Below are 23284 nucleotides of genomic sequence, written 5' to 3' on the forward strand. Positions count from 1 at the left end.
CTTTAGGTTTGTGCGGGTGGGTGTTAATCATATCGTAAAAACAATTGTAATTTATTTTTTGAAGTGTTTTTGATTGTTTTTGAATAGTTATTAGAGCATTTTCTAGTAATTTCTGCATTCGTTGTCTTTTTATATAATAAATTAAAATGCAATAATGTGTTTTTTCAGTGTGAGTGTTTAAATATATGTGGTGAAAATAGGGGGGGGGGGGGGGCACCAACAAATATGTTGCCTAGGGTCCCAAATTGGTCAGGAATGGCCCTGTGGGAATGCAATTGTGATGAAATTGCAGAAGTGCAACGATACATGGCTGAGCCAAACGTGGCACGCAATACAGATCTTCTTCAATACTGGTGGATCTTATCCAAACCTTTTTCAACTGGCTAAGGAATTGTGCATGCTGGCATCATTGGTTCCATGACACTGTGTGTTGTCCACAACAGGTGAAATAAAAAAAAAAAAAGGAACCAGCTGAATTTTAAACATTAAAAAAAAAAAAAGTTTTTGAATACAATTTCATCAGAACATAAAAGTCTACAAGCATCCTCATTCATGTAATGTAATATGAATGCAAAGACTTGAATCATTTCTATTTTACATGCTAGGTCATCAATTATAGAGTACCGCACACATGCTATTTTTAGACCGTGACGTCGCATCGTAAAGCGGAAGTAAAGTAGAAGTGGGACATTATAGACGCCAATCACGTGACGTCAAAGCTCCGCCCCCCTGACTGGTGCCGCCATATTGTCCGTCAGCTCATCGTGTTTACATATTACAGTTACGTACATTCCTCCTACTACTGCGTGTTTTTCTGCTTGTCTAAGGAATCACCGCCTAGTAGACGGACCCAAAAACCATCCTGACAATCGTTAACATTGATTAATCAAAATGGTGAAGGGATGTGTGGCAGTTGGTTGCAGTAAGAGAGAAGATAAACAGTCATTTTAGTAGTTGCTGTGTGCCCATTGTTAAAAGGGCAAATCTCTAAAGCAGCACGGTTTGTTTATCTCGGTCCATGATGCGTTTGTGTCGACAGCCGTCAGACAGCGGCGAAAACATCAATATGATGCCAACACGATCGCAGACATCATCATACGGAGACTACGAAGCTCGTCGCCATGGTTGCGCAGCAAGAAGGTGAGCGCAACAACAGGTGTTGTGCCGAAAAATAGCCGCCCTGCGTGAAATGTCCCCCCTGACGGGAGCGCCCACACGGAAATGACGTTCTTGTACCGTGAATATGTATTATTTTACTCTGCTTGAACTAATAAATGTAATACCTGTGTGATTGTCATTGGGATGTGGTCATAAAAACCTGTAGACTAATACATTTCTGTTCAAAGATGGTTATGTGGCCCAGTCCACGATTTGTTACTAAAATACAGTACTAATATTTTGTGTAATTTAATTATTTAAAACTGATCTTAGTCGTAAATCCATGACTGTAATGCGTCCATGAAAACATTTGATGTTTTCACGTCAATAAAGCGTTATAAATAAGCGCTCCCGTATGGGGGGACATTTCACGCGGGGCAGATATTTTTCGGCACACACCGGCCCGTTGTCGATCAAGTTTCATTTTACAATCGTGACAACGGTGACGCTCAGCTGACCAAATGTCGGTTTATATTCGGGCCGGTTCCGATTTTGGGTACCCGACTCCTCATCGTGACATAAACTGGAGTATGATTGGAAATTTTGTGGTCTCAGGATGGGCTCTGACGCACGGGATGGGAGGAAACATCGGTTTGGGCATCAAATATGGATCTGGCGACTGGATCGACCGAAGCTTTTCCAAATAACGGCTTTTATGCAACTCATCCAATGGGTTTACAGTGTCTGAAAGCACCCGGGCTTCCATAATTTGCAATTGAATCCCCCCTTTCGAAACTACAAGCCTTGACAATACGGGCACACAATGACGTACAATATGGCGGCACAATACAGCGATCACGTGATTGTGTGACGTTGGTGATTGGGGTCTATAGACCCGCCCTTGCATGGAAGCAACGTAAATTCTGCTACTTTTCTCTGGTAATTTTTCAAAAACGAACATGCTGATTACACATTGCTTTATTGGAACTTGTAGAAACGGCTCTAGACGTTACGACATATGAAGGATATTTTCTTCATACGTTTCCCGAAACTAAAAACTCTGAGGAGAAAATATGAAGACTGAATCAACTTGCGCAGGCTTTTAACGCCAGCTCTGCAGTAGAGCAGGGCGGTAAACCGAAAATTTACCGTCACCAAAATTCTTAACTATGACCGACGTAATTTTGACCATGTCGGTAAATTCGGTAAATTATTAAAACAAGAAAATATAGTCTTTTCATCCCGCTTTGATTCTGTGTTGTTCGTCTATGTTCATTCCCCTTTAAGAAAGCAGTCAATGGGCTTACGTAGAGAGTCACGTGATCATCAAGAAGCCAATCAAACAAAAGCCTGGTAAGCTAACGCTAGCAGCTAACGCTACAGGCAAAACGTGATGGAGTGTGGCTTAAGGGAGGTTCACCAAACTTTCACCCGACATTTAGTAGACTCTTGGTGGCATCCAGACGGGCTTTCACCCGCTGTCCTCCCTTGTTCTCACGATTTCCAGAGATGTTGCTTTCTACTGGTAGCCAGGCTAACGCTAGCTAGCGGCTAACGCTACAAATGAACGTGATGGAGTCGGATAGCGGCTCTAACCTTGTCGAAACGGCTGAACTTAATGAGTGGATTGGGCACGGACAGCATCTAGCAACTACTATGTGGCGTTATTTGTATCTGTCTGTGTGTGATTCCTCTGATAGCTTTTGTGATGGTAAAGCATTCAGCATAAAGTACAATCCAACGGCGAAACTTATATTGACCGAGAAATGGCCCCAGCTATTTTTCTGTATGTGCTTATTTCTGTGTCATTATTGCTATAATAAAATCTTAAGCGTTTCATTTGAAGATCAATATAGCTTTAATGTGTGTGTGTCTCTCTCTGTTTGTTTGGGGGTTCATTTGTGCGTGCATTTATTAAAAAATGCACTGGGGGGAAAAAAACCCTTAAACCATAAAGTAAACACTTGTATTTAATAAATATGTCACAGCAGCCATTAACAATAAGTTGTCTTTTTGAAGTGTACTGTTCAAGCTGCAAGTCATTTGTGTTACAATGACATGTTTGCACAGGCATATTGATTTTGATAATGTACATTGTTCAAGTCATACACGCTGTTATAAATGTTCATACTTGAATTCTTATTGCTTACAATACATTTTTATAAACTTAATGTTTAGACTGCATGTACAATTGTTAAATACGGTATATGAAATTGAATGCTGGTAAATAAATCAACAAGAAACAGTTAATCTGTATTTCATGCATTGATTCAGATTTTCAAATTATATAACCGTACGCTCGGGCGAATTTATCGTCATTTATCGTTATCGAGATAAATCTGCTCAATTTATCGTGATACGTGTTTAAGGCCATATCGCCCAGCCCTACTCTGCAGTAAACATTTATGCAGTAAACATTTTGTTGGGTTTGCATTGTTTTTCAGAGGACAAAGAAGTAAGCCATTTTGATATTTTTAACTTACTTTTTGGCGTGATGTGCCAAGCTGCTTCTGTCTGACAATGAATGACCTGAAAAGAATTAAAATGGTATCTGACTGCCACTGTTACATTTTCTGTTGTAAAAAAAAAAAAAAAAAAAAAAACTTTAGTAAGGGGGAAGTGTAATTCAGTTACAGAATTGATTTGTTAACAATAAAAAAATTAAAAGTGTTCGTTGCCTGTCACTGAGTAGCATTTGCGATCGCTACACAAAACTAACTAAAATTACCTCCAAGAACACTCAGAGATGTATGACAACCAGATTATATAATGTATAAGAAAGACAGGGCTGGTGGTAAAGGATAGCTTGTTGAAACAGGAAAATGTCATTGTCAGTTGCGCTGATAAAAAAGCTAAGGCTGTGCTTGGGTCGGCTCGTTTTTTTCGTCTTTTTCAGCCTTCGACACTCAAGCCATCTCTTTAACTGAACATTTTTATGTTCTTCCACACCTTTGCCAGTGAATTTGGCACCAGGGACATCATTTTTGGAGAGAATTGGTAAATTTAGCTCTGTAAACATCTCCTTCGTACACGATTTCCATTCATTTCCTATTAGGGACAAACGGTGGCTTGTCCCCATTTAGCAACAGTAGCTAATGTCATGAATATTGATGAGCGGAAGTGACGTGTTGCTTGCGGTATGCCATTCAGTGGGTTGCCTGTGGGGATTTTTGATATCCAGCAGGTGTCAATATTCAATAATGGTATCAACACTGTGTCAGCACAGTGTGTCACTGTGTCAACACACTTCAATTGGCCTCACGGACCCATCACTAGTGTGAACCTGTTGAAGGAAAAGAGTAGATTTGTCCTTTTTACAGTTTAATTCTCAACGTACATGAGATGACGACACCAATGTTCTCTCTAAGCTGCGCGCGTGCGCAATCGCGCACTGCTGGCATCTACTCTGCGCACAAGAAATTCAATGCTGCGCACACAAAAAAATCAACAGAAACGTATGTTGTAACTCGGTGAGTGACAGGTGTCCAGCAAATGATACGATAAGGTTCACTTCCGCTACGCAGCCAATCATAGTATTGACATTGCTTGTGTATTGCCCAGCCTACACGCACGGTGTAGGTTAGCAAGCTGACAACAGTGCGTGAGTGCGGCGGAGCTGAGAGACGTAAAGGCCAAACCCTTATCATGGCGAAACGAACGGGCAGCAACACATCCACTCACCAAGCCAAAGTAAAAATGAAATGCGGTCCATATAAGAAGGAGTGGCTGTCGGAGCATGCGCAAATAGACGAACAAGCGGTGAAACTGAAGCCAAAGTACCAAGTGAGTTTTCAGAGGGAAAAATGTGGACTGAATGGAAGTTGGACTACCTCAAGCGTGATATTCAGCAGAAAAGTCATTTGAAAGCTGTTGAAAATTACAAAGACTCAAGATGCGATAGGGGATTGGTACATTATTGCGGGAGAAAGCAAAAGACCGACAGAAGAGAAACAAGCTGTCCCACAAAACAAAATCTGACCCAGAGCAAGTTGAAGTCCTCATTGACAATATTTTACTCACCATCGAAATGAATGCGTCAATGGTGTCAGTTCAACAAATCCACAATCACATGGCAAAGTATGTGTGTATACCAGAAAGCTGGCGAAGTAAAAACTATGCCTTTGAATTTGTAAACTCAATCAGTGATGTAGTGGAGAACGAGACTATGTGCAGTGTTAAAAATGCACCCTGGCATACACTGATAGTAGATGAGAGCACTGACATATCAGTACACCAAATGCAAGTCCTATATATTAAGACGTGAAAAATAAGGTACAATTTAAGTCAGATTGGTGTGTATTCCAGTGACATTTATTAAGATATTTTAATCATGGATATTAATCATTAAATGCTCTTACTACTGGATAATTTACGGGCAGTAGAAATGCTAATAGGCGTGAAAAGGCATGATACTGGTGTGTGGCCGCTATGTACCGTATTTTTCGGACTATAAATCACAGTTATTTTCTTATTTTGGCAGAGGGTGAGTCTTATTTTCTGGAGCGACTTATATGTGAACTTATTCACACATTATTATATCATTGTTGCTAGTTAGCATGTTCTTTATGCTATAGTTATCTGAATAACTCTAAATAGCTATGTTACATTGACATACCAGGCATGTTCTCAGTTCGTTGTTTATGAGTCATGTAATGTTATCATACCGTACACTTATTCAGCCTGTTGTTCTCTATTGTATTTTTATTCTAAATTTGCCTTTCAAATTGACATGTCTGTTTTTGGTGGTGGGTTATACCAAATAAATTCCCCCCCAAAATGCAACTTATACGCCGGTGCGACATATATGTTTTTAACTTTTCATTGCGCATTTTTTGGCTGGTGCGACTTATAGTCCAAAAAATATGGTACACATCTGATGTTGGTCACCGTGGGCCGCAGTGTGCTCAGGGAGATTGTGTGTTTGCTCAGACACATGAAAAATTAGAGGGAACATTGGACGACACACAATTCAGGAACAAGGAGATCAAGGGTTTACACTTAGAGAGAAATAAGACAAGGGAAAAAACGGTCGGGACACACCAGATGTGTCCCCCGTGCGAGCGCATACCGTTTATATCAGTCTTTCTCCAGCCGTAGCCAAGAGCCAACTCCTTAGATAAGAAACAGCGGAAAGCCTTATCTAATCTAAAGCCTGAGTTATACTCCCGCGTTGCGGTGACGGCGTAGCGACTACGGCGTCATTCGACATTCGATAGTTCTGCGGTGAGGGAACGCGTTGCTCTGTAATTCACCGCCAAGCCACTAGAGGGATGTGGCGTTATGTTTGTACGGTTTTGGGGCATACTTGTTTACTTCCGCTAGTCGGAGAAAAAATAAACAATGCAAGATGGAACTCTTGAAAGTAAATATTCTGCTCATCAACACTGAATAAATATTGAACATACAAATGTTGACGGGCAGGCGACGCAGAAGACGGTTTCGAGGCGGTCTGGCCGACTTTTGATGCCGCACAGAGAGTTTTAGACTCGGGTGGAGAGAGCTAGCTGTGGCGGCTAGCTTCAAACTGGCGTCGAGCACTGCGTTCAAGGTCTGCAAAGCCCTCCAGCCTGATTTGTTTGCCGTGTCCTACAACCAGCCAGTGGGAAGCCATAGCAGATTTCTGGCGTCTAGGGAACTTCCCAAACTGCGTTGGGAGGCTTGATTTTAAGGTTATCATAAAAAGCACCGAGGCACTCTCAATCAGTGATGATGTATTGTGTGTGTGAACTGTCTGTTATTGAAAATTAAAGATCAAAACAACTCTTTTGACACCAAATCTGTGCTTTATTCTTCATATACTTGAAACATATGTACACGGTAAATGATGAAGTGCACCAACATACGACATAAATACGACATAAAGTGATAAAAAGTTGGCAGTTTTTGGCCGACTGTGTCACCGCTTCGTGTGGCCACTCGATTCCGACCACCCACGTCTCGGTGGTTCTTCCATTTATTTATTTTTTCGATCGCCGACCTTGCCATTTGGCAGTCACAATAATAATTTCTTGACGAGACTTGCTCTTCGATGATACTCCCGTCGGCTTGGTGCATTTTTGCGTGTAGAAAATGTTTGATTCTATTCTACAATGGCGGTGTTTTCGCCCGGAAACAACAGTCTGAGCGGACCAATCACAGTCCGTTTTCGCTACGTCAACGCGTCTACGCGACGCGAAGGTTAGAAAAATCGAGAGGTGCGCGTCAGGCTACGGCGTAGGGTCGTAACTCGATTCTTCCTTGACGGCGTAGGTCTGACACGGAAGTATAACTCGGCCTTAAGGAAGAACTCTGCTCACGTCCCTGGCCAGCACAAAGAGGTACTGTCTCCAGATTGGCACCTGCTTGATAACAACAGTTGCCACGTTTACACGGAGCCAAATATTCCAATTTCAATCGGAATATTTGTTCAAACCGAATAAATGTGTTCCATATAAACACCTCATTCGGAATGAACAGGCCCAAACCGAATGGAATTTCATTCCGGTTCACAGGGGTGGAATATTCCTTTTCCCAAACCGATTAGAAGTAAAATTATATCATGTAAACAGGGAAGCGGAATGGTGTCTGGCTGTGTTCTTTCTGCACATGCTCCGTACTGACGTGGTGACGTCACTTGGTGACGTAAGTAACGTCACATGCAACATGGCTTCCAAGCACACGCACAGCGCACCCACACAACTTTTTAAATGAACGGCGTGTCATTCTGAAGTTTTGTTTCCACTCGAAAAGTTAGAACAGCAGCTGATCTGACGATCGATCTCCATGTTTTGCAACGTGACGCTTTGTTTTGATTAATCTGCGCATGTCAGACGGCAGTTGTCAAACGTCCTTTCGGAATAAAGGCAGACACATGTAAACGCTGGATCGGAATAGATGAAGTGACATGTAAACAGCTGATGTGAAATTTCCATTCGGAATGATTTGAATCGGTATGAAAAAAAGTCAGCATGTAAACGTGGCTACTGATGTGACTGTGAGTGCGGAAAAGCGCCACATGGCTGGTTAGACATACCGTAATTTCCCGAATATAAGGCGCACCCGTGTATAATGCGCACCCCAAATTTACTTGTAAAATCTAGGGAAAATTATTGTACCCGTTTATAACGCGCACCCTAATTTTAGCACCAATAAATAGAAGAATATAAGAAAACAGAGCTTGTGTACAGATACAGAGATGTCATTTTACTGACTGGTGAAACACAGCTCAAGCATAGCACATTGGTAGTTCAAAACATTAACGTGAACTGACAATATTTACGGTAATAATATGATTTGACAACTTCTCCAACTTACCAGAATCTAGGAGAAAACAAAACAGATGTGACTTTTCTTATAAAGGCTGCTGTATAACTTGCTCGTTTCCTCATGATGAATAAATGTTTCTTCCATGGATTGATACGGTAAAATGAAAGTGAGAACGTAAGTCGGAAATCCGTGAGAGCTCATAGGCTGTCAGCACGACAGTAACAAAAGGAACTATTGTTATTTGGGTTTGAGTTTCCCGAGGGACCGATATAGTTGACGGACGCAGGAAGTGTGTGTCCTTACATTTGCTATGGTCCGAATTGCGGAGCTGCAATAAACGTCGACTCAAATGAGTTCAAGAAACTAAATTCTGTGCTTTATGAAGAGTGAAAAAAGCAGAATTTAACACAAACGAAATCATTCGGCCGATTAGAGTGAAGTATTACCGAAACAAAACGGTGACGTCACGTACCGTAATGGTCGGCAACGGGTGGCCGCATACGTTTCTTCAACACAACGTGGCCGTGTCAATGAAAAAAAAACGGTTTATATATATATGTAATACATATATATTTCTGTCTCCATCCATGTACCCGTTTATAATGCGCACCATGAGTTTACCAGTTGATTTTGGGTGGAAAAAAGTGCGCGTTATATTCGGGAAATTACGGTATGGTTACTTGAATAAATGGAAACGTATATCTACACTGTACAACAGGTCTGGCTGCGGGTAACAAAGACACTCTCATCCCTTTCAAACTGCAGGATTCCATTATCTCCAAATCGTCTGCTTGTCGATCTTAATGCTGTAAATAGCTCATGTAATCAAGCCCGTCTGCTACTGGCGACTTTAGCGATAGCTTAAAAAAATAAGTGAATAAAAATGTTGCCAAATTGGAAAAATGGCAAAAGAATAGCTAAATTTAGTCATGATACATATAACACTGGAGCAGATATCTGCAAAACAGATAGACAAATTGTACAACTACGAAAAACAATTGGCAACATTCGCTAGAATGCTGAAGCTAGAATGATTTTCCTGCATGTGAAGAAATGACATGGATATTCAATAAACATTTATATCTTTTATATTTGTGTGTCTGCTCTCTCAGGCCGATAGTGGATTTGACATTCTTTTCAATCTCTTCGAGTTTGCAGAAAAAAAAGGTTTTCTCAATGTTTATATGATCATTTATAAATGCATTTACACAACGAAATAATGCTGGAAAAGTTTGTTGAATATATTTCTTGTATGAGAGCAAAGCGCCACATTCGTTTACATTCAGCAAAGCCGACACAGGTTTTTGTATAGCATCTTCAACAATCAATTTGAAGCCTTTCCATACTCAACATCTACCGTGGTGCATGTCTTTCTTTTCAATTTCGTCGTCTTTAGTTTTTCACTTTTTGCTGCTTCATATCGAAAAGGAAATACCAGGATGCGGACTCTCGGAAGGCGCAGGGGCGGGAGGGGAAGATTAAAAAGAGGGCGGGCCCACGGCATTCATGTGCCCAGTCATGCACAGCGCCTTCCCTGTTTTATCCAAATTTTTTATTTTATAACTATTCGTCAGTTTAACATCCATACATTGTTTTGCTATAAATAGAAGAATATACATATATATATATTAAAAAAGTTAGCGCGAGAGAAGTCCGAACCGAACGTAAATAATTGACATTTTGGGGCCGACCCGGCCCGACATTCGGGTTGGGTTCGGGCTCAAGATCTAAGCTCTATTGTGAACCCATACTTTCATATATATTTAAAAAAAACAAAAAATCAGATCACAGCATTTAATTAGTGCTTTGAATGAGACCAGGGCTTTCTTTTTTTTTTTTTTACACACAATAGCAGCCTTTCACACAGTGCAACATCTGAACTCCTGTGCAAAATCAGTAATAACAGTCACTGTATTTTAGTCACAACGACCCATCACTAAAAATCAAGTAAATATTAAAGAAAACGACAAAGAAAATATTGTAGTGCAGCAGCATCTTTATCGCAATATCAATCCAGGGATCAGTTCAAACAAAACATCAACTAAATTGCATTGTAGAACAAAAGTAAAATGTAGGCCTAGCCTATCTTATATCTATAATATTTCTCGCTCCCTCTTTCTCCGTTTCAGCCATTGTTATGTTATGTCCTATCTCTCTGCTCTCTCGATTACAACTGCGCTTGTCTGTGACGTTACTCCGGTGAGGAAGCGGATTTGGGTTCCTCGTCCCCCCTGCATAGAGGTTAGATCTTGTGCCCGAACCCGACCCAACCCGAAATGTTAAGCATTCACGTTTGGGTGGGTCGGGTCTGTCTGGACGCCGCGCTGCACTAATAAATTATTTTAAAAAGAAAAAAAAATTTTAAATGCGCAGAGGGCTGTGGCGCAGCCCTCTTTTTCTTCTTCTCCTCCCGTTATTTCGTTGTGTGAATGCTTTCATAATTTTCATAAAAATATGTAGACTATTTAAATATTGCGTAAACTTGCGTTTTTTTCCTGCCAACTGAGAATTCGTTACGAAAGGCACATTTATGCACACAAAGGCAAATGTGATCCTTTTGAATCTTCTCCGTGTGTCTGTAAAACAGTGTTTTTTTTTTTTTTTTTTTTTTTTTAAACTTTCCCAGCGTTATTTCGTTGTGTAAATGCTTTTATAAATCTAAGACACTTTTATTTATGCACACAAAGGCAAATGTGATCCTTTCCAATCTTCTCTGTGTGTCTGTAAAACCGGATTGTTTTTTTTTTTTAAATATTAAACTTTCCCAGCGTTATTTTGTTGTGTAAATGCTTTTATAAATCTCTTAAAAATATGTAGACTATTTAAATATTGAGTAAACTTGCGTTTTTTGTCTGCCAACTGAGAATTTGTTAGGAAAGACACTTTTATTTATGCACACAAAGGCAAATGTGATCCTTTCGAATCTTCTCCTCTGTGTGTCTGCAAAACCGTGTTTTTTTTTTTTTTTTAATTAAACTTTCCTAGCGTTATTTCGTTGTGTAAATGCTTTTATAACTCTTATAAAATATGTAGACTATTTAAACAGTAAGAAAACTTGAAGAAATGAAAATAAATTGCTGCTGCTGCGTTTTTTTTTCCGCATCACTCGGCTGGGCATGCAAATCTAGTTAATTGATCTGTGCGGTCGGGCTTCAATACCAGCGGGCCGTGTCGGGTTGGGCTGGAATTTTTTAGGCCAGATCTAACCTCTACGGCAGGGGTGTCCAAACTTTTTGCATAGAGGGCCAGATTTGGTGTGGTAAGAATGTGGGGGGCCGACCTTGGCTGACGTCCTTTACGTAGAACAATATATTTAAGCAAATTCAAGCAAGCCATTCAGTGTGTCACATTTGCTTTATTATTATTATTTTTAGTTAATAATTTCAAGAATCTCGCAACTAGCCTTTGTGGCGTTCGACTCTCGGGATATTGCTGCTGTGAAATTAAACTAGCTTCAAGTTGCTTCAGTTTCTCGCTGCGTATCTTCCCTTTAATCTTGTCGTACATGTCAGCGTGTCTTGTTTGGTAATATCGCCTCACATTGAACTCTTTAAAAACAGCGACTGTCTCTTTGCAAATGAGGCAGACACAGTTGTTGTGCATTTTAGTGAAGAAATAGTCCAATTTCCACCTATCCTTGAAGCGTTGGCCGTCGCAGTCAACTGTCTTTTTTTATTGATTGACGCCATTTTAGAAAATTGGAAGTCAAGCGTCACACGGGGTAACGTTGCTTAGAGTGCTGCTGCCTTTTAGTGGGTAAATGAGGAGCAGCATTTAATGTGTAAGCTACTTCATATGCTGGTAGCAGTACTGCTGACCAATTTATCAAGTCTGTGTGCGGGCCAGACGTTATTGATCTTATGACAGAGGCTGGGGGCCGGATGAAATTTGACCACGGGCCGCATTTGGCCCCCGGGCCGCACTTTGGACATATCTGCTCTACGGGCTTACTTTGAATGTAAAGTAGCTCTCTCTACAGGTTAAAATGAGAATAACAATACAAATGGGGAAACCAAATCCATTGCATCACCGGAATTGCGCAGGGAAGATTTTTGAACGTACTTATATATTTTAAAATGCGCTGAATCGATTCAGCGTGTTGCCCGCATCGAATCGAATCGTCCCTGCCCCGCATTGGGATGCATCGCCGCATCGATTATTGTTGACATCCTTACTAAGCAGTGCGCCAAACTATCGGCTTGTTTTTGGTACTTAAAGTTAACGATGATTGACAGGTTTGGAGGTTTGATCCTGCCAGAGAAGCTTGGTAGCTCTAAGATCAAAGGCGCAAATCTGTCGATCATCATTAAACTTGCATTAGTGTGCTGTGGCAACTCATTGTAAAGTGAGAGGCTTTTTTTTTTTGCAGCATGAGTGTACTAAATGAAGCATGTAATAAAGACATGCATTTTTCTACATTATTTTGTTTAAAAATAATTCACATTATGAAAATGGCACAGTGGGACAGTAACATGTTTGGAACTTTTTTTTTTTTCAAACAAACTTTTTCCGGTATCTGATCAGGACTGAATCGGCAGATTCTCAAAATCGGGTGACTCGACTGTGGTGCAAAAATAAGCGATTGGTGCATCCCTACTGTTTTGAAACAATTCTGATACTGCTTATGATCAATCACAGTATCAATGAAAATGAATAGTAGCGAGGCTGATACCCAATCACCAGGCTACAATGGGTTAATTTGTCTGTTATATCCAATCAGACAAGCATTCTTTGAGTAGACACTGCTTATAATCAATTACAGTATCAAATAATATAATAGTAATCAATTGCTATGACTTATTATTAACTTCAGGATCGCGGATCGTCGGCGACTTACATGGACAGCAAACAATAACACTTTACTGCGTTAAACAAGCGGCACATTTTATTTAACCCACAGTATAAAGTGTACAAGCAAACAAGCAACAATTGTATTTCAGCTCATAGATTACATGCAATAACATAAATCTCATTACCGTGTGCTGGAAGGACGGAGAGCCGGGCGTCCTCAGTAATAGTGAGCGAAGAAATACCAAGGCTGGGCGTCCGCGCGTAAACCCACAGCAGACTCTGATTGTACTTGTCTCCGTCGCTTCTTTATAGCAAGTACCGCGCCCCGTAACTTCCCCTCCCGTTCGAGTGCGATTAGCTGTTTCACACGGCTCGAGTGCGGTTAGATGTTTCACACGGTTGACAAGAAAAACATGTTATGTTCACATTCCGATGTTTTGGGAGTCAGCTTGATAAGGTTGCCGATGTTTTGGGAGTCAGCTTGGTAAGGTTGCCGATGTTTTGGGAGTCAGCTTGGTAAGGTTGAAAACAACACATTCCGATTTGAAAACATGTTATGTTACCTTGCAGCTTGATGTCAGTTGATGAGGTTAAAAACAACATTCCTTTATATAAGGCTTTGGGGCCTTGTCCTACACCTACTTATATTTTAGTTATTGAAATGTAATGTCAGTCAATTTGAATTATATTGGGTTGTAGTGGCTGACAACAAGATACGAATAAATACAAAATCGTGACGGAGGATTATTTCTGATGCAGTAAATATCTTGGAGGACAGAATATGGCAAATGAAGAAATAGAACTTTGCTCATGTTTGATTATGCTCTTTGTCATGCAGATGTCATTCAAGTTCATCGTCCTGAACGCCAGGAGTGTGCTCGCATGAAAGAGGAGGAGGAAGAGTCGCCATGCGTCAAGAATATGGAGGAAAAATTAGTCCACATTAAAGAGGAGTATTTCATTAGAGTTGAGAACCCCCACATTGAGGAGCAGCAGCAACTTCATCCCCTCAAAAAGGAGGAGGACGACCCGCTAGATGTTAAAGTGGAGGTGGTGGACATCCACAAGTGGACTGATGGGAACTTGAAAGGTGAAGATGGAGGTCCGAGTGAGGCCAGCAGAGGGGCGGAGCTTCTGAGTGGCAGCAGTTCAAAAGAAGGATTCCAAGCAGACTACCTCATCGCTCGACCATCAGAGAGTGACGACTTCACATCATACTCAATGTTCTGTGAGTACCACGTTACTCACCTTGAGGTGATTGCGGGGCTCTTTCTGAAGAACTGTCATGAGTTGAGTTTGAGTTTGTCATGATCATCGACGTGGTCATCCTGCCGGTGTACTCAGTTGTCTCAGCTTTCTTCACGGTGAATATGCGATTTTGCCTGGGTTTTTTCATTTGCCTGCCGCCCTGGTTTTTTGTATCCTCTACCATGTGCAGGGATTTGAGTTCGTTATTTTTTTCGCCTTGCTCACAATGTGTCTCACGTGCTTTAAGTACAAATAAAGTACATTACAGTCCTCTTGAGAGCTCAAATTTGAAAAATAAGGCGTCATTATAATCTGTCGGGCAGAAAATGATACGAATAGCCAGCAATCAAACTAAGTTTAAAATATTTATTCATTCGTTTTCCGTGACGCTTATTCAATGGGAAGCAAGCTTCGGCAGCAACATCTAATAAAAGAACACAGGCAGGATGATCGACGTGGACAGCGCGTTTACGTGACAAAAATAAGGTAGCCGTCATTAGACGTCTCAGTAGAGGCAAACCCTCTTCAACGTTTACGTGTGATGCAAAAAATAATCAAACTGCTGTGTCTTTGAATCCCGCGCCATGAAAATGAGTGACTTCTGGCTCCAGTATCGGGTTTAGGACGAATGCGAATGAGACGTCACCAGGGTCAGCGTTTCACAATACAGCATTGCTTTATAGCATCCAAATGGACTGTGGATTCAGCTGATTTTGCGGATTAATTCGTTTATTTGTCGCATCACGCCAGCCAAACGGCTGCAGGCTTTGTAGCTGCACCAGGGAGAGGCATGTGAGCCTTTTTGAGTTTCAGAAAGCTCCCGTTCACCCTGAAATTGGCCAAAACAAGTTTGCGACAACTGTGGGACCATTGGACTTAGGAGGAAGTGAGGAAACATCGTGTTTTGTATTATGTCAAATACTGGGATCATGGAACATGTTTTAATATGGAGGTGGCTTGCATTTTGTAGCCGATTGTCCACCGAAAATGCCTACTCGGCAGACGACCGGCGGCTTGGCACACAATCGCCCGCTGGGAGAGTGCTATCCTCGGCTTATTGCCCTCTTCGTGTGCCCGGTGTTCTGTCAAATTTTCCACCCGATCAGAAATTGCAACTTTGTGTTAAAAATGGCCGCAAATACTGCAATTACAAATTAAACACTACAAACTTTGTTTAAATAAACGACTATTTATTTACGTATGGACGGACATGGAGAATAGATCCCTTCAGACACATCCCGCCATGTTAGTTGCACCAACAACTTCATCTGCTCTCTTAATGTTTGTCTTCGTCGTGTAGTTAAGCATTTTTCACGCCATATTCGTGTTGACCATGTGGCAGCTACGCGCTCCTCCGACGTCGGCCGGTTTGTCCGGGGGGGTAATTCTCCAGCTGCTTCGCCGGCAAACGTGTTCTCCTGCCTGCAGGAAGGGACGAGCTGTAATTTGCTCGCCGCCGGGCAGGTTGCCGATCAGCGAAGACAGTCGACAACCCCGTCGCTGTGTGACATTATTCCGAGTAGTTTTGAGTGATTTTTTTTTTGCTACGAAAGCCGAGAATAGACTTTGAAACATCTCTTGGTTCGGGTGAGCATGTCAGCTAGCTGTCACGCCTCCTGGTTTGTTTACGCTCTCCGAAGCCGGGGCAGGGGAATGACAAAAGCCTGACTAATTCCGGTGGCATAAAACATCGTTCGGGAGGTGCGACAGTAAAAGTGAAGTCGACAGTTTTGACCATTATGGAGTCATTTAGCCATGTCGTACTGAATAAATGCATTTTAATATTTCATATTCCATTTAGCACAAGACAGTTATTTGTCATGACCTTACCATTTATTTATCAATTGGGGAAAAATACTTTGATAAAAAGAATATCCTGTAAAAATATTGGAGTAGAGAGATTGAAAGAATGACATTTTGCGGCTTTCTTCGTCGCATTTTCCTCATTATGAATAATTCCCCCTCAATGGGCTGAAGTCTAAATCAGATGAAAGCATTCTCCTGCTGACGTCATCCTCCTGTTGGGGACGCTAGAGCCCTATAATGGTAGGCTTGGCTAAACCGCAGGTTAAAGACTAATTTCTAGTCATCTGCGCTTTGCCAATTTGTTGTATGTAGTCGAATCGTCTCAAAATATGATTCTAAATCACATATTAATGCTATTTAAGACTTTTTTAATTCTGTCGTACACACTTTAATCATATGCAAAGCACACGACAGCTCTGGATGCTAAGTATCTTGTTAATAATATTGGAATAAGTTGTAACTCTCAATAGTTTACCGTGAAGATCTACAAATATTTTTTGACATCACTCTCCTGCGCCGTCACTAGAGCAGGAGAGCGCTAGCTGTCACTAGCGAACTTGACACATGTATGCTACTGCTCTCATCCCGTCTGTCGTGTTCATTCAGCTTTTGCTGCTCGTTTTGTACAGTATCGACAGGGCTGTCCTTCTCATTAATATTCCGCTCGGGTTCAAATTGGAAGGAAAGAACCGACGACATGTTTATGTAGTTAACAAGTGACACTGTGGAAGCCCGGCAGCGTGTTCATGTAACGTCGCCGCCCTGCGACGTCAACAACAATGGCGACCTACTAGGTAAAATAATGTTACAAATTTTATGAAAACGAAAACATTAAGAGGGGTTTTAATATCAAATTAGTACAACTCATATTAACATTTATCTTTTAAGAACCACATGTCTTTCTATCTGTGGATCCCTTTAAAATGGCTTATATAACAACTATTAATAACTTATTAATAACAACTTTGCATAAATATCAGCGTGTCAAACTTTGATGTGCCGCTTCAGATTCGTAGTACAGGTATTTTCTCCACCAAGTATGTGGCCACAGCTGCCACACTTGCCTCCCACAAGGACAGTGCATTCCATGCTTCTTTCGGTCAGATTATAGTTAAAATGAGACCATTAATCGCCATGCCTATAGCCGCCATTAATGTTGTGAGATCACTTCTCATCTGGACTGCATCCGGGGAGGGTGGGGGTGTGCATAAGTTAGGCACTGAAACCGCGCAACGTGAACCGCAAAGTCATGAGGGATCACTGTACTTGTCTCCAAGTTTTGCACAAAAAAAAGACTGGCCGATGACACAGTGGTGGTCCATAAAATATATCAGTGGTTTTCTTGTGTCTTGCAGGTTTCAGAAAATACCTTGGTGCTGAGCCAGAATCTCCTGGCGTAAAAGAGGATGTTGAGCTCCCCCAAATCAAAGAGGAGCCAAAGCCCGGTCAACGGAAGACACTTCCAATCAAAAAGGAGGAGGAGGAGCTGCCATGTGGTAAAGAGGAGGAGGATCATATCACCAGGTTGACTGGTGAGCCCTTGAAGAGTGAAGATGGTCCGAGTGTGGCCAGCAGAGGGGCGGCGCCTCCAAGCGGGGGGAGTAGCAGCAGGTCAACAGAAGTATTGCAAGCCGACATTTACATTGCGCCGTCAGATAGAGATGGCGCCACGTCACACGCACCTTACAATGATGATGGTCATAAGACATCTCACGGTGACGACAAACTCAGCAAATGCTCTCAGTGTGGGAAAAACTTTGCTAATAAGTATACTTGTCGGACCCATATGAGGAGCCACACTGGTGAAAATGCTTTAGTCTGCTCAGTTTGTGGTCAAAGATTCAGTCAAAAGGGATCCTTAAAACGACACACAATAATCCACACTGGCGAAAAACCTTTTTCCTGCTCAGTTTGTGATCAAAGATTCAGGAGCAACAGAAAGTTGATATTCCACAGAAGAACCCACACTAGTGAAAAACCTTTTGCCTGCTCAATTTGTGTTAAAAGATTCAGGAACAACAGAAAGTTGATATTCTACAGAAGAACCCACACTGGTGAAAAACCTTTTTCCTGCTCAGTTTGTGGAAAAGGTTTTTTTCAGGCAGGAGACTTAACAAAACACACAAGAACTCACTTTGGCGAAAAACCTTTTCCCTGCTTAGTTTGTGGAAAAGGTTTTGGTCAGGCGGGAGACCTAAAAAGACACACAAGAACCCACACTGGCGAAAAACCTTTTTCCTGCTCAGTTTGTGGTCAAAGATTCAGTCAAAAACATAGCTTGAAAATACACACAAGAACCCACACTGGAGAAAAACCTTTTTCTTGCTCAGTTTGTGGTCAAAGATTCAATCTCAAGAGTACCTTAAAACGACACACAAGAACCCACACTGGCGAAAAACCTTTTTCCTGCTCAGTTTGTGGTCAAAGATTCAGTCAAAAACATAGCTTGAAAATACACACAAGAACCCACACTGGAGAAAAACCTTTTTCTTGCTCAGTTTGTGGTCAAAGATTCAATCGCAAGAGTATCTTAAAACGACACACAAGTACCCACACTGGCGATAAACTTTTTGCCTGCTCAATTTGTGATCAAAGATTCAGGAACAACGGAAACTTGATATTCCACAGAAGAACCCACACTGGTGAAAAACCTATTTCCTGCTCAGTTTGTGGAAAAGGTTTTTTTCAGGCAGGAGACTTAACAAAACACACAAGAACTCACTTTGGCGAAAAACCTTTTCCCTGCTTAGTTTGTGGAAAAGGTTTTGGTCAGGCGGGAGACCTAAAAAGACACACAAGAACCCACACTGGCGAAAAACCTTTTTCCTGCTCAGTTTGTGGTCAAAGATTCAGTCAAAAACATAGCTTGAAAATACACACAAGAACCCACACTGGAGAAAAACCTTTTTCTTGCTCAGTTTGTGGTCAAAGATTCAATCTCAAGAGTACCTTAAAACGACACACAAGAACCCACACTGGCGAAAAACCTTTTTCCTGCTCAGTTTGTGGTCAAAGATTCAGTCAAAAACATAGCTTGAAAATACACACAAGAACCCACACTGGAGAAGAACCTTTTTCTTGCTCAGTTTGTGGTCAAAGATTCAATCGCAAGAGTATCTTAAAACGACACACAAGTACCCACACTGGCGATAAACTTTTTGCCTGCTCAATTTGTGATCAAAGATTCAGGAACAACGGAAACTTGATATTCCACAGAAGAACCCACACTGGTGAAAAACCTATTTCCTGCTCAGTTTGTGGAAAAGGTTTTGTTCATGCAGGAGAATTAACAAAACACACAAGGACCCACACTGGCGAAAAACCTTTTTCCTGCTCAGTTTGTGGTCAAAAATTCACTCAAAAAAGTAGTTTGAAAATACACACAAGAATTCACACTGGAGAAAAACCTTTTACCTGCTCAGTTTGTGGTCAAGGATTCGCTCGCAAGGATCGGATTAAGAGACACGTGTGTGTTGGTGTGAGAAGCAGTGGCCAATGAGTGTTTTGCTTGTCATACATTCTGGTTTCATCAGATTTGACACACAGGACAATTGTATTCTGTAGAGCTTCCTTAAATCCTGTTGAGGGTTGGTACTTTTGGTGCCTTACATGTGCTTTGTCTAATCCACAGGTGTCAAACCGATTCCAGAAAGGGCCAAGTGGGTGCAGGTTTGCTTTCCAACCAATGAAGAGGACACCTTTTCACCAATCAGATCTTTTCCATGTGTAATCAGTTAAACTTTGTCAGGTGCTGCTTGTTTCAGTAGGAAGTTCATTGGTTAAACCCTCTGCACGGTATCTGTTGGAACAAAATCCAGCACCCACTTGGCCCTTTCTGGAATCAGTTTGACAACTGTGGTCTAACCCTTGTATGTTGTGCATCCACACTATTGCCAAAAGTATTTGCTCACCCGATTTAATTCTCAAGGTCCATCATATACAGTATATATTCAATACTCTCCCTCTTTCAAACTAGTTTTCACAGATATTTGAAACCGTAGACCCCAAACTAAAAAAATTCAAAAGTTATTTGAAAACACAGCCTCACGTGATGCTTTCATCATTGTTGACTTTAGTGAATTATTAATTATTATTGATTAATTGCTAATTGCATCTTTTGTCCACCTGTCAGACAGAATAACATACAAATGGGTTTGCCTGGCACCGCCAGACTATTCTCCCTGTATTTTTCAAACACTGTCAGAAATAGTCTGGGACCCAGCCCATTAATGGCCTCTCGAGCACAGACAAAATAAACCGTTCAATCCGATTCATTTATTTGCGTGACGTGTCTTAACGAGCAACGTCACTCTCCCGCGTCGGAAGTCGTCTCCACAACAACGCAGATGGCGAACAGGAGAGCCGAGAATATGTTCCAATCCACGGTAAAATCAGTTTTAAATTACCAAAAACACATCGACACAAGTCCATGACAACAGTCTGTTTCGCGCTAGCCATTTTGAATAAACTCCGCTCTCCTCGTATGTTTACTTCCGCGGGCAAGTCCCTCGTCCTGCCCTCGTCGCTTTACTAACTTCACGTCCGCCCGTCGCTGATTGGTCCACTCTGCTGTCTGTTTGCTGGGCTTGCTCCGCCCTGGAAATTGTATCCACTGAATGGTGGTCAGACTCAACCGCTGGAACAGCGGTGAGTCTGGTATACCAGGCAACAAATGGGTAGTAGTGGCACATATGCTCCTTGGGACTAGAGGTGGGAATCTTTGGGCACCTAACGATTCAATTCTGATTCAGAGGGTCCGATTCAATTACAATTCGATTAATCACGCGTCCCCCCCCCCACCCGCTTTTAAATTTTTGTACGTTAGTTCCATAATTGTTTAGAAATCCAGTCTTGCTAAACCAAACTACTATTTCAGTATCAAGTTAACAGCTAAAAAGCAATCAATAAAAAAAATCAAGTCCCCATTCTGCATCAGCAGCTTTAAACTACATTCATTTAGTTTGTTGTTAATCCTATAAAGTTGTTAAAATTGCTCCCATTATTCCATAATTTCCAATTTCGTCGAAGTTTTAAAACTGTTTCATTATTTAAAGATAGATTCAAGTCAAGATTTTGCCGATTTAGGAGTATTTTAGATAAAAAGTTTATTAGGTTCACTGCAACAGAGACAACAGATCGCTTGTGAGAAGGCAGGTTTGCTGGAGGTGTCTTTTGATGGCCAAAATAAAAAAGGCTTTGAACGCTTTGGGCTCGCACCTGGTACCATCCGAGTGGAATAAGTCCAACTTCCCACCTTCCTCGAATGCAGCATAAGTACGGGTGGCCGAAGCACTCCTGTCTATTGTGGTCAAATTACACATCTAAAAAAAAAATAGTCCTGCAGAAATAAATGAATTACGGCAGTTTGGTGTAACATTGTTTTGACCCCATTTGTACTTTGAACAACGATCTGAATTTTGAATTTGTTTGACTATGTTAGATCCATAAATATCTTTTTTTATTGGCATGCTAGCAAGGGACCATTGACTCGCACTAGCTTAGCCACTCCGGAGCCCCGAAATGATCAAAACACTAACAAACTGCACGGAATTTGTTGAAATCAACTGCACCGACTAATTAAACCCCCGCTATGAATGGCCGAGTCAAAGCCCAGATCTTAATCCCACTGAGATGCTGTGGGGTGACTTGAAACGGGCTGTACATGCAAGAAACCCCTCAAATATCTCACAGTTTAAAGTATTCCACGTTGAGGAGTGGACAAACTTTCTTTAGACCGATGTCAAGGACTGGTAAATGGCTACAAAAAGCATCTCACCGAAGTTATTCAAAAGGTCAGTCAAAAGGGCTAACACTATAGCTATTAGGTGGTAGGGTGTCCTAACTTTTTCCTAAGTTAGAATATGCATTTTTGTTGATATATTTGGTCTAATGAGTAAAAAATGTCCATTGTTGTTGTTTACCTGCAATGAAATCACTTTCTTTTCCAGGGATAAAGAAAAATATCAGACATTGATATGTGATTATTTCTCAATAAAGAACTGAATATTTAATGGGGTGCCCTAATTTTTCCACATGACTGTACGTCTCATCATTCATCTCTCCTTTTTATCTGATATATCATCATTCAATAACTTTTTTTAACTTGTAGAAGACCTATCTCCAGGTAGGTTGGTTAATTTAATGAACAATTACATAATTTCAAAGGATTCAACAGCATCCGCTGCAAGGTTAGAAGGCCTTCAACATGACAACTTGGGAGAGTGTGTGAAGCCATCTTTATATGCCAAAATTAGCCATTCCGCTGATCCACTGTGAGCCGTGCATGTTTGGGTGACTTGCCGCTCGAAATGCAAGCGCAGTATTGATCATGAGACGTCACATACTCCACCTTTCCAGCGAGGAGCATGGCTAGAGTGGATCCTCTTGGATATGCCATCCAGCCACAAGGCGGGTTGGCTCATGACATGTCATCCAAGAGTTTGCGCCTTTTGCAAGCCACGTTTGCTCTGCGTCTCCACTCTCACAGTCCTGTTGGTTGGCTTACTCATGTTGCAGTGAATATGATTTCATCCTGTCAACAAACTCTTAAGGTGTTACAGGAAACAAAAATGTTAGCAATAAAACTTGCTTCGTTGGCCAATTCATTTTTTTAGTCTTACCACCAGGTGGCTCGCAACTGCATTAATTCCTATAGACCCTACTCACCTACGTCACAAAATGACGTGTCGCTGTATCCGGCCGCCATATTGTCCGTCATTTTTTAGCCCTATTCTCAATGGTTTTAATTAGTCGTGCAATTTATAGAGCAATTCATGGTAGCCCCGGTGTTATCTGACGCTGTAACCTCATTGGATGCGTTGCATAAAAGGCGCTATGTGGAAAAGCTTCAGCTTATCCATTCGCCAGATCCATATTTGATGCCTAAATCGATGTTTTTCGACCCGCTGTCTTCGACGTCTCTGCCTGACATCTGCTACCCTGATATTTACAACTATCTTGTCCACACAAAATCAACCTATTCTCACGAAAATATGAAAAACTTCAAGAGCTTGGAGGCTTATAAATACTTCGTTGCTGGTTGGGTGAAACAGGTCCTCGTCCACGAAAATTCGGCAGGAATCTATCTTGTGCTCGG

At 41.4% G+C, this 23284-nt stretch overlaps 1 protein-coding gene across 1 annotated transcript in view; it reads left to right on the forward strand.

The window, feature by feature from the left end:
- The window catches only part of LOC130928019 (oocyte zinc finger protein XlCOF6-like), a 37496-nt gene extending 15317 nt beyond the window's left edge, over nucleotides 1–22179 (forward strand). The window contains exons 2-3 of the mRNA XM_057854191.1: nucleotides 13973–14362; nucleotides 17544–22179. Of these exons, the coding sequence (XP_057710174.1) occupies nucleotides 13973–14362; nucleotides 17544–19687 (2534 nt within the window). The 3' untranslated portion in view covers nucleotides 19688–22179. The remainder of the gene's footprint in view (nucleotides 1–13972; nucleotides 14363–17543) is intronic.
- Nucleotides 22180–23284: the final 1105 nt, after the last annotated feature.

This window comes from Corythoichthys intestinalis, chromosome 13, assembly GCF_030265065.1.
Source record: "Corythoichthys intestinalis isolate RoL2023-P3 chromosome 13, ASM3026506v1, whole genome shotgun sequence".
NCBI lineage: Eukaryota > Metazoa > Chordata > Actinopteri > Syngnathiformes > Syngnathidae > Corythoichthys > Corythoichthys intestinalis.